We start from the raw sequence: 19,141 nt of genomic DNA, 5'->3' as shown, positions 1-19,141 counted from the left end.
TGTCATTTTCCTCGTGTTTCAATTTTCATATTTGTTGTTTTAGGACTTGTTTTAATTATCGTAAGTTATTATCTTAGGGTAAGATTCAGAAGAGAGACTTATCGCTATGTATGAGTCCCAAATTTAAAAACCCGTTTACACAACGTTTTTTTTTTTTCAAGAATTTACATGTGGATATTACCTATCAATAGAAGTTAACAAAAACGCAATTTTTCTATTACGTAAAAATAGCTTAACAAAAACTATGAAGGTAGGATGGAAATTGTTGGACAATAAATTTTGAACACAATTTATAACATTTATTATACTAATTACTTGAAATAGCAATGAAAACTGTATTTAATATTAATTATTCTTAATTGAAATGCTTATTGAGACGAAAATCGAGTGCCTTGCTTTCCGACACTTTAACAGTAAATTACATATTATGGTAGATTTTTAACGTTCCCCGATTTCTTACAGCTTTGCAATCTATGTGATACTCATTAGTATGACTTCGTCAGCGTAAAAGAATATTTTCAGTTGTTTCCGTCGTAAGTTTTAGTTTATAGACATGGGCCATCGTATTCCAGAGCGGGTACGATTCGGACTCCTAAATAAAATTACACACATGTGGACATTGTGAATAGGTATGACATATTCACTATATTGGCAAAGTAAATTAGGGTACAGTACATGACACCTACGCTTTCCGATTAGCCACTGAATACGGAGTGTGTGCACTAAGTCCGCATCAATTGTAAACAAAACTCATTGTTTCGTCCTCGTTCGGACAGTTGTGTATGACCACTTGAGTCGGCGCGTGCGTCCACTAAATCAAAATGAAGTTTTGGAAGTGCTGTTTTAAGCGCAAACTACGCGTAAATGGTATGTTTATTGTTTACACTAATACATACAGTAGGTAAATATGTTTGATCTATATTTTTCTCTGATTAATAGTTAAGCCTTGTTAACCTACTTTCAAGATGTACATATTATTGATATTGTATTACATAGATATTACTTGCATGATGTAAGATGTTGCCTATTATGAACGACAACTTATGTGCTTGAACTTATCTATAAAGATAATAAATTATAGACTTTAAGACTAGTCTGTGTGAAATCTCGTAGTGTTATTCGACGCGGTTTCTTTGTATATTATTTAAGGTACTACACATATTTTTTTAAGTGTGAGTATTAGAAGCGCATTAATACCTTTTCTATAACATATCGAATTGGTAATCGATTTGTAACACCCTTTATAGATTAAATCTTCTATGTATGGACAGAACTATTTATTTCATTAATTTTGTTAGTTTTAACCGGTAAACGTGTATCTAAGATAATTTTACAACTAACCATAGATTATATTTCAGCGCTATTTTATTTGTCAGTAACTATAAAAAAATTGGCGGTTATTTTTTTTTGAGCCATATCGGCTGATACCATTACAAAAAGTAAATGAGTAATAATGGTTACGTATTAGTTAAACCCACCCGTTATCTATTTTGTGTTAAATATTCTCATTAAAACGTAATTACCGTATATCAGTTGGTCAATGTTTAATTTTAAACCTGGGCGTTTGATATCAAGCAGAACAATGCACTACAACCCTTTAAGATCTGGGGCTCAGATTTCTGTGTGTTTCGTGATCGTTTGTCAACATAATAGGAATCAGCCGATGTCGTTCACCGTACGAGCGAATGCTTAATGCGCACATAGAAAGACAGTCCATTGGAGCATGCGAGTGGAATCGACATCAGGGATGAAAATCGCACTAGGCCAAAACTGCATAATCTTTCTACTTTGTATAGGTACTATAAATATATAAATCGAGCACTAACTTGCTCCTATTTACCACTTACGCGTGTTACTTATTCAGTTTAAAACTGACTGAATTCATAAGAGTTATTTTTTTTTTTTTATGAGCAAATTTCATCGAAATTCCACCCATATGACCTCGACGTCCGCCGTTCCACAACTGCGCCTTTTTCAAGCCAGTTTTAGCCGCGCACCACCACTTTTTGGAACCATCTGCCCATGCGTATTTCCGAACTAATTCGACTTAGGGTCCTTCAAGGAAAGAGTATACCAATTCATAAACGGCCCGCAACGCTCTTGCTAGCTCTCTGGCATTGATAGTATCCATGGGCGGCTGTATCGCTTAACATCAGGTGAGCCTTCTGCCCGTTTGCCCCTCATGGGATTAGCCCCCGCAAGTATCTTTGGCCGTTGCATCCAAATTCGAACACCTATTCTGTCGTTATTTTATGATATGTTTGTTTCGCTATGATGGTAAATAAAATGAGTTATTTTTTTTGTTTAAACTAAACTCTTTCGGTCGTTCTTTGTCTACATTAGTTTGTTTATGAGTAAAATTAACAAGCTTCGTGTGAACTTAATAAAAAGAATGATAAAGTGAATGAACCAATTGACCAGCTTGTTATCCAATTCTCTTGTTTATTTTGCAAGTTGCAACGTCTGCTAGAATCATATTAGACTTTAGTTTTAGACGTATTTCAATAAATAATTATTCTATAATAATATAATTTAGGTAATGGTCTGTTACTATTTTAAGTTTCGCAAATAATAATCATCGATTTTCGCTTTTGTTAATGATTTTTTGTGTAAAGTGGAAATATTGTCAGGTACTAGCCAGCTACGCTTATCATATTAATTTGAAACCACTCGTTCCGAAGCTTAATCTGTATCGGAGTAACTTCCAAAAACCTAAAGAAGGATTGCTTTTAAAAATATTAGTAAAAACTGCCCTATAATCACCAAATAAACCTTTAAAATACCAAAAAGCAAAAATAGACGCATGCTAGACTTAATTAGTTCGCTTACGAATGATTACTTTTAAATTTTTATCGGTAAATGATTGTAAAAATCTTTAAATGTGACGTTAGAAATGACCGGCTAGCCTGATTGCTATGCAAGCTGTGCCCGTCTTTTGTTTGAGTTTTCATTGTCCTGTCCCTTCTAACAATGCCATACGACAGCCTATGTAGCTCATCCTTAAATATTTTTGCTTCCTTGAAGAATTGACGAATCTTATAGATTTTAACGACACAAAACGATATAGGTTACTTCGACGTATTTTTAATTATATTCCTTTTGTATTGGTTGTCTTATTTGTAAAATATTTTTAGCTTTGCCGTCATCCAGCCGTAGTCTGTGTGGATTATTTAAAATATTTTTCGAATTGCTTAACAAGTGGTAATAAGAAAGCAAGCTCACCGGAAAGCAATACTTTCGAATTAATTCCCACGATTTATCAAAACGTCTGACACCCTATTACAATCCATCAAACCAATAAAAATTGCGAAGGAAGGGTGACAAACATTACACACATGTAAAGATTGTTTAAAATTATTATCTGCTTTAATTATTACTGAACTTTTTAAGCATTGTGCTGTATAATAAAAGGTCTCATTAAATGTATAATGTATATTTTAAAGGCACATAGTTATGTTTGTTACTTTTGCTGTCTTAAGTACTAGGTTTGTATATGCCTATATCTATAGATAAAAATATCGACAATTATCTTCTATGCAGGCTCTAATTTAGTGATGTCTGTAGAACTGTTCATGTATTCGGAGATTTAATTAAAATTAAATTGATTAGTTTTGTCTTCGCAATAATATCGATGTCATGATATTAAGCTCTCGTATTTGTTTTGTTTACATTCAACGAGATGTATTTGTTCGTGGTAGCTGCCAGCTCTTCGGTCTCCTTAAAAAGTTCCTAGTTTTAGTAATTTATAAAAAAGTGTAAATTTCAATATCTTGATAACATATGAAATTAAAAAAATGTGTGTAACCCAACAACCTTCGAGCTGATGACCTTGAAACGGAAATACCTAAATTAGCTTTCCAAAAATCACCGTCACATCGACCATCGGATAAACACATGTCGGACTTATAAAATTCTGTTTTTGCGTCGGAGTTTAACATATACACAAAATATTTTATTTATTTTAGGCACAACAAGGCCTCTTAAAAAAAGAAGAAAATAAAGTTTTATACAGATTATAACAGATGTTGACGGCGTATACAACCATAATGCTAAAAATAAGAAGTATAGTATAGCAAAAGGACTCAAATATATGTTAACCTGTTCACATATTTATAATAATATACAAAAAATTTTGCTTTGTGAAGATTGCTAAGAAAGCCGTAGGTACTCAATAATCTTTATAAATACCTATTAATGTATTTTTAATTCATTAATATTGTAAAAAAATTGACTTAACTTTTGAATTGGTTGATAGATGATCTAAAGCGAACATATTTGGTATCTAATAAATAGGCAGTTACTATCCTCAAAGGATATATCAATGGTTATGGCGAACAATGACATTGGACACAGGAAACAATATTTCTCAGTATAATAAAACAATACAATTCAAGCCGTTCACGTGTTTAATTTTAACACGGTAGCTTTGCTCAATGATATCACATAGGGTAAACCATTTAATCTAATATATAAAATTCTCGTGTCACAATATAAAAGTATAAGAAAATACATCAATTACATAAGTCACGATTGAGCAGGATATTGTTAAGTAGAGTTTATGTAGAAGACGTAAAAGCGATGAGAGAGGTAGCCAATTACCGGTTGTGTATTCCATAACTTTATATTTTTTTATTATTCGTTAAACATCTTAAATGAAGGTCATCAGAAGGCAGACATTTCAAACCCATATATTAATTCAACTACATATAGAATATCGTCCGTGCTATCGACAAAAATGTAGTACTTAATAGATAGCGGTTAATGTGGGTATCAGTTATCCAATTTCCATAGAATATTAGTTATAATGTATGTATTTATATACACGCAATGTATTTCACTATGAGCAACAGAAATAATAACGCAATTCCAAACTAGTATTTCATGAATTTTCTACTTAAAATACTAAAGAAATCATTAAAAAAATATAAAGGGAAATCCTATGGTGTCTTCATAGTTGTTTTTTATTATTAATTGATTAAAGGAAAATTAAAAAAATCCGCACAATCAGAATATAAAAGCATGCAAATGTTATGTTAAATATCGTAATGTCATATGCGAGTAATAAGAACATTAACGTAATGTCGTTACGATAATAAGTTATTTATATGTAATTGTCAAATTTATAGTCCAAATACTCGCCCACAGTATAAAAGCATTATATGCTATCCTTTATGTTTACCTTCACTTGAATTGGTTGGAAATACATAGTGGGCTGGTTTAACAATTAGAATTGCATACACTTAAATGTATAATCTATAAACCTATAAGTTAATATATCTACAAACCCCTTTACAATTAGGTGGGTTGTTTGAGTTGAGTAAGTTTGAGTCTTGAGTTTAATAAGCATAGACTAATTTAGTTTTATGAGTAAAAATATTATCAACGTGGTAAATATTGTTTTCACACATCACAAACTGAAAATAATTTTCTTAGAATTTCTGAAGCGATAAGATTTTTTGCACCTTAATTCGTATAAACTGAATTTAAAATTCAAGTTAAATCTTAGCAGAGTTCGTTGTTCTTCTTATGACTAGTATTATTAAGACATTTTTTTGTTAATTTAAATATTTCACAATATTGCCTTAAAAATATATATATGTACCTACATTTTTGGGCAAAAAATTATTAGATCGTAATCAGCACAGTCAGAGTTTTCAGAGACTGAAAAATTTAGAATAAATCTGGCATTGTAATTATAATAAATAGTAAATAAGTATTCTTGCCATTTTCCGTACCTTCCAATAGCGAGTCACAGCCAAGTAGCTTAATTAGCCGTTTAATCAACTGCCTAGCCTTACCTATATGTAAATAACTACAAAAATTAGAAAATTATCACTGAATAAATTCAAAACTCTCGTTAACCGTCAATTAATCATTAAAGCTCTTTATAAATTTGACGATTATTTAAATGATTTTGGTATATTCTAATGCTTGGTATTGATTTGCTGCAGTTCAATCAATTTGTATGACTCAAAACTTATTAAAAAGAAATGGCGGAGAGTTAGAGAGGAGACGGTAGTTAATGTAAATATAAAAAAAAAGTTATTTTGAATTTGATTAAACAATTTAGTTTAAATATATGCCCTAGATAGCATTACTGGTTCTTGTTAAATAAAACACTTTCACCGGAAATAGGATGTTTATCACTACTATTGAGAGCACTATCCTAAAATAGCGTAGTTCACGGCTTCATTTGTTTGCGAACGAACAGCTAAATTGAATTAATTAAATTAAAGAGCTACCCAACATAGTATAACATATTATATTAAAATTTAATAGAATCATGCACTGATAAGATGCAATTTTATTGGCACAACATAAATGCCTTATATAATGTTTGATTTACGGCCTACTTAAACCTTTTCTGTTTTGTAGATATACATGAGTAGAAAAAGTCTTAATATTAAGTCGTGTTATTATTTAGATATCATTATTTTTATTGATGTAATAAATAAAGTACGTTTTGGATCTTTTGAATATATAATTCTTCTCTCATTTTTACTCCGGCGTTTGTTTTCAGACTAAAAATAATATTAATATAAACTCTCCGATTACACGAAGGTAATTTGATTAATGGTTGTATGTAGGTAAAATGCTTATTACCGATTTGCAAGCACGCAAGTTTATAGTCGCACAACGTTATCTTATTACACATTTTCAATATGTTACAAATGCAAAAAAACATGATATTAGCATAATGACAATTATGTCTGTCATTAAACACTAATAATATTTTAAACTCGGCAAATCGGTAAGCAATCACCGACTATGAGTAGAAAGCTAATTAGTATTAATAAGATGCCGATAGAGAAGGTTATTATAAGAATGTTGACGCCGTTGCTATGACAGTTATCGCTTATCAGTTGATTGACAGTTGACAAAGATTACATCACAGCCGCATAGTAAATTAGGGCGACGCGACGCGGCGGGAGACGCGAGGCCAAAAACGCGCTACGCGCCAGTCCGCGTTGTGTTGTCATCGCAGTGTTACCGATGCGCGCCAATGCGTGTGTCAAATTCCGTTTAAACTTGGAATAGTTTTTTTGAAATAACGGTTGTGAATGTACCGGCCAGTGATATGAAAATACGCTTCGAAGTGCCCAATAAGTTGGAAATTATTTTCGGGAGAGGAAGTAAGTTTCACAAACTTTATTCGCGTTTTAGAATTAAAATAAATAATGATAAAACTAAATAAATGTGTGCAAAAGACATGGAACTGATAAATATATTTTAAAGTAAATATTGTTTTTATATTAAATACTGTTACGATAATAATTACAGATATAATTGCAAGGTGCTTAGTCGTCCCATTGAACTGATTAAAAAAAGTTTCGGTAGGTACGGTTCCTTTAGGCGTATCAGCAGAAGTATTCTTACTACGTATATACAAATGAAAGTGAGAATAACTACTTCTAAAGACAATAAAGAAATAAGCCATAAATGACTTCGTCTCACTGTAATGTTTAGATTCATTAATTTACATACAATTATTTTCTATTTGGATTTTTTTATTACCGAATAGAAAATTATTATATTAAGTATGTAAAATATATTTTCCATAAACAAAAAAAAACTCTGTAATATATTTTCCATAAGCTGTAAATAAATGTATAAAGCATAATAATACTAATATGTATTATGAGTGTCCTTTGCGGGAGAGGTCGAACGGCACCGACAAATTAATTTCCTATTTAAATGTAACCAATATCTGGTTGTGTATGAAGTACTTTCTTATTTAAAGCACAAATTATATGATGTCAAAGATTACGACCGATATAATTCAAAATTAAAAAAAAACATTCGATTTTTGAAATCGCTTTAAAATATTTTTACACAACATTGTTTATGGTTGCATTTATTCATGGACGACATCGAATCAAACTAAGAATCAAAATTTCAGAGCCATGTAAACTGTAGCGCTGTTGAATCAATAACAAGACGATTATCGAAGAGCAAAAAGTACCACACGGCACGTAAAACCTGTTAGGAGTCGATCTTTGATCAGTGAAGTGCCTAAAATGTGTGAGACTTTTTGATCGACTAACAGACTATGTATATAATATCATTTAAATAAGTGTTCCACACAGCATATTTGAATTTTTTTTTCATTGTTTGTAATTTATATTTCAGTTTATTTATATAGGGGTTGACCGGGCAGAAGGCTCATCTGATGTTAAGTGATATTGCTGCCCATGGACACGATGTAGGACCTTGTCGGGTCGAATTGGTTCGGTTATTAATTATTTTGCAAATTTCCTGTGTTTCGTTGGTTTAATTTTCTAGTATTTTTTTTATTTCTTAATACCTATAATTTATATTTGTTACGTGAATAATTATTTCATTTTAATTCTAAAAATGGGGCCTAAGACTAAGGTGGGACGAAATAGGACGAAAAAGGTTCGGAAACACTGCTTTAAAGGAATAACGGACTGCACTAAACAATTAAAAAGAAAAAAACTTGCTTTCTTCTTTGGGGTCAACTAAAACAATTCTATACAAAACAAAATACAATCTAGATGAATAAAAATTTTCTATAGAAATGGTCCCACCAGAATTTTACTTGAGTCATCTTAATAAGGTCTTATAACTTTAGCAACAATTGTTTTTATGTTAATCTAGCCCAGGTTTCCTTACCTAGTAGGCCGACAAAACGTGTTCTATCATATTAAACAAATTACGTATGTACTTTGTATGTGTGCATTTGTTTCTCTATTATCTACGACTATTGAAGTTCGAGGACATGATATGACAGCGTACGCAAATCGTATGGCATTACGTTTTTGTGTATTATTAACATCTACCTGACCCAGCGGACTTCGTACCTAACAGTCAATGAATCTGTAACAGATTAGTTGAAATAAACATAAGATTTATATAAGTAATATAACGAATTCAAAATTAATAATAAATTAATTATCACTGAATTGCAATACTCAACATTACAATGTGTACATTTTTTGTACAATTAAGTTCCCTGATATACCTTATACAAAATAATTTTCTGAACGTACGCATCTTTATTTTTTAATATATTATGTTCATCCCTTTTCAATACTGACCTTATTCTATATATTTAAAATACAGTGCCACTTACTTTTCTTGATCATTGGTTGAAATTCGTACTACCCTCGCCAATAAATAGTTCTACATCTACCAACAAAAACCAACTATTTTTTTTATTGCTTTATTATTTCCAATGACAAAAAATTAATCATCAAAGGGTTCTGATTGCTAGATTTAGATATTGCTTTATGATCCTAAAAGATAATATACTATTAAGTAGGAAACAAAACCTATCATATCAATTGTTCCTAAGTTTGTGTCACATTTATTTCAGCTTTGAGCTGTGTTTTCTAGACACTAGTTTTATTAAGAGAATGGTTACTTTTTATTTACTGGCAATACTATTGTCCATGACAGCGATAATCTTGCCAGCCAGGAAAAGTATGTGGACTGTACGCAATTATCCGAATATAGGAGATCCGAAAGCTTTATTTAATTTGAGCCGAGAGCGACGGGATGAATGTTAAATGTTTTCGTAAATTTTAATCAAATGCACTAAAATCGGCCCAGCCGTTCTCGATTTATAAGTTTTCTTTGTATTATATATCAAAGATAAATGCAGCAGAAAAGCAAAAGCAGTTGTTTCAATAGCGATTCCGAAACTATGTTTTGCCGTTAGATATCTGAATAATATCATTTTGTGAGCGTCTTACTGAGTTCAACAGATTATCCATCAAACACTGCAATAATAAACGTAAATCAGCTTTATACGTTAATTAGCTATCTAATCTACTAACGTAGACTCAATTTCCTGTTACCAAACACGTTTATTTTTGGTAACAAACGCTATCTTTACAAGTAATACAGGTTGTATTTCCAGAAATCGCACCAAGTTTTTCGGATGACGCGAATAACTGATCAACTTAACTAGCGATTAATATTATAATTGCGAGGAGACGCTTAACTGTTACATTTCATTTCAGGTCATGTAACAAATTCTTTAACATCTTATCAAAACCGTTACGACCAAATGACCCTAATGAGAAACCTATCAATCCTTGAAAGGTGGTCGACGCACCTGCGATGCAACTGACGGCTGTTATCAGTCGCCCTACGTCCTTCCCCTATTAGACGATATACCTATTTAAGCACGAAATCCATAATATGTCGAGGCCCGATATAATAACTGATCATTTAAAAAAAAAGATTACATTAAATGATTTGGGTTACTAATAATTAGTCATCACATTATGTTTAATTCCTTTTAGCTGTTTATATGGTTAAGCATTGACGATACAATGAAACTCATTTTCCACATACATTAATATTTTTATTTATTAATTAACTTTTTCTATCTACTTATCCCTATCTCGAGTATGATTATTATGCTCAAATTATGAACTAATGAACACGTAAAAAACTTATTATACAAACGCTGAAACATAGTTTATCAGTATGGCAGTTACATAATCATCTATCGAGAAAATGAGGAAGGTTTATACCAGAACTCCTAGCTAATATCGGAAACAAAAGTTAATCCAAATAGTAAATACACTCTCCGTGATTACCCGCGAACGTTGCCCTTAACCTTACAGTGAAGAATAGCTTCAGTGAACGTTGAATAAGAACGAAAACAGAGGAAGACGTTAGACGGTATTCATACAACATTCATTCATTGTATGAATATTTTTTGATGTAAGTGCCTAAGTCATAAAAATTTAGCCATTTTTTGTAAGTAGGTATAATGATAATGTAGATACAACCAATGTGTTTATTTTATGTTTTATTTTTAACTTTATTTTTATTGTAAAGATGTACCTATGTGTTTTGTTTCCAAATAAATAAATAAATAATAATGTACATAAGATGTATTTTGAGATATCTTGAATTAAATTTAAACATGTTTCTCGCGTTTTATTCTTTGAAGAGAAACAAAAGATTTAGTCATTGCGAATTTCCCCCGTTTTTCTTTGTTAAAGTGAAGATTATATGCGAAATTAAAAAGAAAATATGCAAACAATGCACATGAAATCATTTTTGGTTACGTTACAAAATAAAAACTATTTTACCTCGTGACTAATTATCGTCTTATAAGATTTTTATAAACCAAAATACTACTTCTAATTCATTAAATTGAATTTATGGCAATTTCCGCAGATGTTGAAGTAAGCATCATTTATCTCCTCTTAAGAGATATGCTAGAAGTGTGGTCAAACGTATGATTCCCGTCCTGCGTACGAAATCTGACATCAATGGAATCTTTCTTTGTATGCAATAGGCTATTTGGCAGGATGACAAATTATGTGTGAGAGTAATCTGTGTAAAACAAGGCTTTAATAAGCATTATAAATAAAAAAATATATTACTTAAAAAAATACGGCAGTCACGGTCAGCGTCAAAACTCAAAACAGTCACAGATGATATTGAATCCAAGTTGACGTAAAATGACTTGAAATATATTCGCCTGTCAAATAATAATACATAATATCTAGAGTTAAATTTCGTTTCATAATTATTATTAAAATATAATATGCGTGTTTGTGTAATTAATTAACATATCAAAGTTTTAATTACGTTTTTACTTGGTATATCATAAACTACTGCAACAGCGTTTTGGCAGTTTGGCGGATTCTTAAAAAACCTTTAACAGAATTTAAAAAAATGCTTATAGAAGCTACACTGATAAATAAGCTGTAATGGTTTTACCTATTCAAATAGCACATTATTACCGGCTCGAATGGTAAAAGAAAACAGACAACTTAATGACAAAGAAATAACAGACACCGGACATCCTACAACAAAAATGTAGCCTGCATACTTTAGCTGCTTCAGAAATTAGAATTTGCATACATATGACACAAATTAATTTTCAAAATTATACTTGTAGTGATTAAAATATGATATGTACACCAAGGCCACAGAACAATGCACTAGGCTTTTGCGTCGGAAGTCTGACAATAGAATTAGTACATGTAGACTTATATATAAGTACACTAGCATAGTCCCTTATCTTCTAGGCTCTGGTGTACTATGTTAATTTCGGTTTCTCTACACCTATAACATACAAGAATGAGAAAAGAAAAGTACAGGCAAAGCAATTGCGTTGGCGTGCCGCATGATTAATCAATCATACATATAAAATGAAACGGTGGGAATCATCGCGATATCTGTTTCCAACAAGTTCGGGGACTATCAGGGTAACTTCTTAACAGTTTTGTTACCCTGGTACTTGACGCTTTATCAATACGTTATATAATGACATTTCGGATCTGATCTTTTAATATATATTCTTTTTTTCTTTTTTATGATATTTAATTTAAGTTACTATCAATATATCCCACTTTAGAAAACGTAATATATAAAAATGATCTAAATCAAAATCGCTTGCCGTAGTCTGTAAGCGGGTACAGAAGTAAAATCATATCATTACGTAGATCTTACCTTCTCTTAGCACTCAAGAAAGTAGAGTAAATACATATAATATACGTAGTAATAAATATTTATTATGGATTTTGGGGGTGGTACCTCTTGTTATCTGAAGATCATTTTTATACGCACATCTATTATATTGACGCAGGTAATTTGACAGTACCAGTTATATCCTAGAAGTAGTTGGACTGTAAAAATGTATTCAAAAAAGGGACTTCGCTGTACCTACCAAGGCTGTGGATTATATTACGAAGTATTTTAAAAAAATGTCGGCGCCAAGGCTCTCTCGCTCTGAAGGAAGAGTGCCTAAATAGCTTAGGAGAGTTATACTATAAGTTTTGACAACAATTATACATATCTTACCTGTTCTTATATAACATAATTTATTATTTCTAAATAAAATAATGGAACCAACTCTGTTATTTGTTGATTAACAGAGTTGGAACGACTTAAGAACGTCGTAAGTGTTCATAGGGTAGGTAATATTATAAACATATAAAGAAAGTTTTCTCGACTGTGTGTAGATTGCAGGAAGGCTAGAAAGTGAAACTTTTTCACATTATTTACATACTAATGACACATACTAGTATATAGGTGTTATTCTTTTAATGTTTCTATTCCTGTACATAAATAAACGCTTCTCTTAAGCAACGTTTATCGGAAGATAGTTAAAATAATAAGGCTATTAAACAACCCGTTTTTTTTGTCGTAACTTCCATTCAACCATTATTATTTCTTACAACAGTTTGTGAGGGTCATGTTTTTATTGCCTATGGTCGATTTATACAGTTTTAATAGTCTGTGGCTAAATTCTACAGCTAATGTTCGTGTTTATACGACACTATTGTCTTCTATTTGACCTAAACTGCGTCATAGCGTCTTTAAGGTCTTGACTTTATAGACGTACTGAAAATTTGCATACTTTGTGATTTTTCGTAATTGTAGTAATGAAATTCTAGAAAAAACAGAATAAATTGGGCGATTCCTTTAAGGTTTCAGCAGCTAGGCTATGGAATTCACTTCCCGTCACTATTCGCTTAGCTTCTTCTCTATCTTCCTTTAAATTTCTGCTGTATAAACATTACCTGTCCACGTTATATCCCTAACTTGCGTACTAACTACTAACTGACGTGATCTTGAATTAGATTATCATGATTCATGTGCATTTTTTACTTTTGTCTTTTTTATGTATACTATGTCAGTTTAGTTTTTTTTTCTGTTAAGTATGTTTTATCCTTCTTATTGTATTTGTATTATGTATTTTTGCACTTTTTGCCTACCTTATGTAATTTAATCCATGTTTTTTTTACCCTTTACTCACAGTGGTTGTCTGGAAGAAATCGCTCGTAAGCGATAAGGCCGCCAGTTGCTTTTCATTAAATTATGTTTAATTTTTTTTTCCTTTTATGTAATGCATCGAAGTGTTAATAATAAATAACTAAATAAATAAATTTGAAACAACTCTAAACGAAAAAACTCGTTATCAGTGGCAATTAAGTGGTTTTTAATTAAAAAAAAGTTTACTTTGTAATGGTTTGGTAAAATTATATATTTATTTCTTGGCACTCGCGACAGTGTTGCTGGCCTTTTAAAAAATGTTACGGTCTTGAAGGACAATAAGTCGAATTGGTTTGGAAATAGTTATAGAAAGATGGCTTTAGCAAAGTATAAGACATGTATACGTATGGTTTATAATTTAAATTCAGCTGAAAAAAATCCTACCCGTTGTCACAAAATTTCGTTCCGCATTCACGACTATAAATGTATTTTAAAATAAGTTTTTATTAGTAATCGTGTTAAATGCATTGATGAGCTAAACGTGACAGTACAAAGAGCACGAGCTAGATGCAACGTAGGCGATTGTTAGAAAAAATGGAATTTTCATTTCCACAATGAAAATCCTTTTAAGAATATGTATGTCAGTCCTTTCGTGATGAGAAAGAATGCTGTACCTAGATTGTTTCAGGAACGTTTACCTCACATCCTTGTTTAGTTGACTATATTTCTGTAAACTTTTGAACATTTTTAATTTACAAAGATTAATTGTGAGTCCATTTGCATTTTTTAAACAAACACCCATGACACATACACAACGTAAACCTACATAGTATATGCTACCCAAAACACGCACTTCGCACAATCCTCTTTCTCTGTCAGAAGCCCTGCTTTAATCACTTACCACGCACAGACACTTTTAATTTTTTTTTAATGTATTTTACAATATAATGCTTATCAAATATAAAGTGTTTACAATTTTCTTAACTTTGATAGTAATTTTCCTTTAACGCTGGCAGTATCTTAGCTGTAATTACCAGTTTTTTATTTCTTCCTTTTTTAATTAGCTTCGTACAGTATCGATAAATACGTATAAAATCCATATTTCCATTTCATCAGCAAAACCATGAAATCATACTTTTAATATAAGTTTGGTAATGTTTTGCTTCATCTTAGCGCAAAAATATCGTTTGAAACAACACGAAACCACCGACGTTTCAACCATTAACGTGCTATTAAACTGTCTTTTTTAACCCTAGTTTCAACTACTGACTTATGCTAACTTCGATGTAAAAAATAATCATAGATTAAACATAGATAAATGTGAGAAGCATAGAGCTTTTGCCTAACGATATATTTATACGATAAATTGTTTAACAGTGCAATGCCCCTGTATACTTGTATAATTAGGATTACCACTCCATTAGAAACCTTTCAAGCGCGTATTTTAGAACACAAAGCGTTTCTATTTAATTGTAAACGTCTAGCCCTTTTATACAAAAAACTAACGACAAAGTTCTTCATCATGAGAGCCATTTAGACAAGGTTATCATAAATCATAAGTGTTTAATCGGCCAGAATCACCCACTTTATACTGATAATACTTTTATTTATTATAAGAAAAACAACACAAATAATATAATAATATAAAAACCGATATAATAATATAATATAAAAACAGATATATATATGTAGATGTTAAACAAAAAAACACATATTAATCATTCACAATAACAACTCGATCTTTTGATTTTATTACATTTTTTAGTACTTGCCAGACTATATATGTACATGTGAATTTTCCCAAGACTTTTTGTCGTTTAAAATATTGCTAATAATAAACCGGATCTTTTGTTAATGTCGAAAGATAATTGCATGTATTCGTTATTACAAAAATTAAACACGAAGTCTGCTGTTGAACGTATTTGTATTTAAACTATTAGTTAGTACTAATAAATGATTCTTGCTCAGAATACTTACATCTACCGTAAGTTTTGAGATCCATGTCATCCAAGTCAGTTAATTTAATATTTAATTAACTCAAGTTATTACGTAATTAGCTAACCTATTAACATCTTATTATCGTCTCAGTATTAAAAATATTTTATGTTTTAAATACATACATTCGACTTTAAAATGGTTTAAACTGCTTCGAGAATGGGATGGTACGATCTTTCGACTTGCCCAATACAATCGGTGAAGTGACAGGCCAAGATCCCTACTTCTGATTTTTGCTATAGTCAAGTAGATGAACTTATGTGCCAGATCCACTTTATATAAGGAACTATTTCTTTGTCATAACTCACTGAAAAATCTATTTTTAATAAAAACTGCTCACTGCTGCTGAATGGTTGTTAGAATCAAAATAGCAATCACGACCAATTCACCATTACAATTCGATAGTCTTTTTATTCAATCCGAGGGTAATCCTACATTCTTTTCGAGTTTCTTTTCTTCGAATGTAGTTCTTTATGTTTCTCATCTCATTCCTAAACAATGCAATCTATAAATATAAATTGAAGTAACAGCATACCGGCAGTGTTTGTATGACGGCAAATGTCTTGAAGTGCTTTGATCGTTTGGAACAATGCAGCCGATCTTGTCCTAAATTTCTAACTCCTTTGTTTTCGTTGACCCTAATTTCGACAAATTGAGTAACAGAATTAGCTGTCGTTTAACTTTTAATTAATAAATTTGTAATCTATAATTTGTTACACGGTGAATTGTTATGTGGTAATGAGATTTGAGTAATTAAAAAAAATCCAGTGATGCTACAATCTTGGCGAAAGAAAGCCTCTATGCTATAATTTGTTTTAGCCTTCTACGCTTGCATGCCATCGACACTTTTGGTCACATCAGGACAGTTGACATGTCAGTTTCCTCACGATATTTCTTAGAACATACTTTCGAGATTTAAATGTGCATATAGATAGAAAATCCAATGGTGCACAGAAGTTTTAAACCTACTACCTCAGGGATTAGCAAACAAAAGACTCTAGACCAACACTGCGGCTTCATTATTAGGTATACATACAGTCAAAAACGTTTACGACGACATCACTTAGAACAACAAACTGGTTATATTGACCAAAATCAAAAGTCCCGGCTGAATTCTATGTACATATTAAGAACTTAATAACAACATCATCGGCTGTTAACTTTATACTTTTTACGACCAAAATGAGTAGTACCCTCGATGCCATTATAACAGATTTATTCTGTAGCCGTAACAATAAAGATTTGAATATAAAGTCCAATGTAGATTTAGCTATTTTATTTAAATTTTGACGTTACTTTCCACAATATTCGGAAAGTGTTAAAAAGTTCACTTTCTATAATGTATATGCAATGCTAATTTAATAATTAAGTCTTCGATAATCTTATGTAAATGACTCTAAATTCAAAGATGGCGAATGACGTTTGACAGGCTTGACAGCAACAACATATCCACTTAACAAAATAAGTGATACAAGATTTTATCTCATTGATATCCGATAAGAGATTAGTATTAAGAACATCGCGTTTCGCGGTAAACGTTTAAAAAAGTTAAATGCGCGAACTATGACTCGCACATGTCTAAATCCAATACGTTTTTGACGTCCGGGAGTCAAGTGCTCTGTGCTGGCTAAGGTCAGGGGTGTGTAATGTCTGATAATAGTAGTGTGATCACAAGCGACGTGTGTTGTCGCGTGCGACGGAGAATGCAATGTTTCGGAATTTACGGTAATGAATACAATTGCATTTTACACTTGTAACAACCACAAAGAACAGATATGACGGATATTTATTCTTTGTAGATAATCTCAATATTTTAGTTAAATAACGACTTATTTATAATTATTACTTTAGTCTGTGACATAACGTATCAAAAGATGCCGTCTATCAATTTGGTGTCACTTGATATTCAGGTTATAAATAAATACTGATTTAACGTATTGCGTCTATAAATTTAAAAGATCTTATACTTTAAATTATAAAGTTAAAACAACTTTAAACCTAAAAAACTTACCCACATACTCACTCATGCATTCAGGCGTGTTGATAACAGTTGAAAAAACAAAAATAAATAAAATCAAACATGTAATTAAATTATACATAATATATAAATATATTTTAAGGAATTTATAATTAAGTTTGTTAAATAGAACAGCTGGACATGTATTTTTTACTTAAAATTAATAAACACAGTTGAATTTATGTATTTATATATAAATTATTTAAATGAATAGACTGGTATTTGTTAAAAAAAGGCTTTGTACTATAAAATGTAATTGGTTAGCCATACATTGCGTACTTGATAGGTTTACAATTTACAAAAAAATATTAAACAGGAAATTGATACGTCATTGAAAAGTGTTGGCTTATGGCTTCAGAGTTCGACTCTCATCTCTGTTGTCGTAGGTTCGATCCCGGCTGTGCGCTAATGGACTCTCTGCCTGTGTGCGCATTGAACATTCGCTCTAACGGTGAAGGAAAACATCTTGAGGAAACCGGAATGCCTTAGCTCCAAAGTCAACAGTGTGTGTCAGGCACAAGAGGCTGATCACCCACTTGCCTATTAGATTGATACAGAAATCTGAGGCCCAGACCTAATAAAAGATTATTATTATTACTATTATTAATACGTCTATGACTACGTATTACCTTATATACTCCATATACAAGTACAAAGATAAATGCTTTTTTTGGCAATCTCGAAACTATATAAAAAAAGTATATTATCTGTTTTATAAAATTGTATAATATCCTGAGCAATGTACAATAGTGTACGGTACAATGTTAATGGAGTGAAATTTCGAGAAAGTGTAGAAAATTTTAATGTTTATCACTTTTTGTACGGCGGTAATTCGTGACATCGACTTGACATTAAAAATCAATTACTGATTTAATTTTACAGAACTCGTTAAATATCTATAACACGTGACTAACTTGGAATTACCTACTCACAACCTAATACTTACGTAGTCTTCAGTAAATATACGTTACATTCAGACGAGCTCCAGCAGCGTTGTTAAGGGTTACCCACTAAAATCCCACCAGCAATCGCCCGATACAGGACACGGCAACAGCCCGGCATTGTTCGCTTCTACGCGATCCGCTGATTTATGATATTCACGCAACAACCAAACTAGTAGACGCCTTCTCTTTCGAAAGCATGTTAAATAGAAGAGACAGCTTTGAGGCTGATAGGATTATTGGGTCGTGTTTTGTTTATTAATAAAAGCTTGCCAACGCTCGGCACACTGATAAATTTACAAGTACTTACAGGCAAACATGACCTACACGAAGCGATCATACAAATATCAAACAAAACCATAAAAAAAAAATCACAAAAAACTAAACAAAAATCGACTTTAAAGCGTAAGGGGAGCATCTATGGATATCCAGACCTAGGTCGTTAACAGAATGCCCAACATTATTAAGTGTCTTGTGG

The 19,141-nt window shown here is 31.5% G+C and overlaps 1 protein-coding gene across 6 annotated transcripts in view; it reads left to right on the top strand.

Moving 5' to 3' along the window:
• Positions 1-19,141, top strand: part of LOC111000963 (guanine nucleotide exchange factor DBS) — an 83,406-nt gene that overhangs the window by 6,975 nt on the left and 57,290 nt on the right. The window contains exon 1 of one of the 6 annotated variants that reach the window (XM_022270590.2): positions 767-867. The exons of 3 other annotated variants lie outside the window; for them this stretch is intronic. In XM_022270590.2, the coding sequence (XP_022126282.2) occupies positions 822-867 (46 nt within the window). In that variant the 5' untranslated portion in view covers positions 767-821. Of the gene's footprint in view, positions 1-766; positions 868-6,958; positions 7,134-17,339; positions 17,431-19,141 lie in introns of those variants that run through there. 2 more of the 6 variants (XM_022270589.2, XM_022270588.2) reach the window with 2 other exon arrangements.

Source organism: Pieris rapae, chromosome 20 (assembly GCF_905147795.1).
Source record: "Pieris rapae chromosome 20, ilPieRapa1.1, whole genome shotgun sequence".
Lineage (NCBI taxonomy): Eukaryota > Metazoa > Arthropoda > Insecta > Lepidoptera > Pieridae > Pieris > Pieris rapae.
Note: the sequence above shows the minus strand (reverse complement) of the source record. Positions and strands in the feature narration are given on the sequence as shown.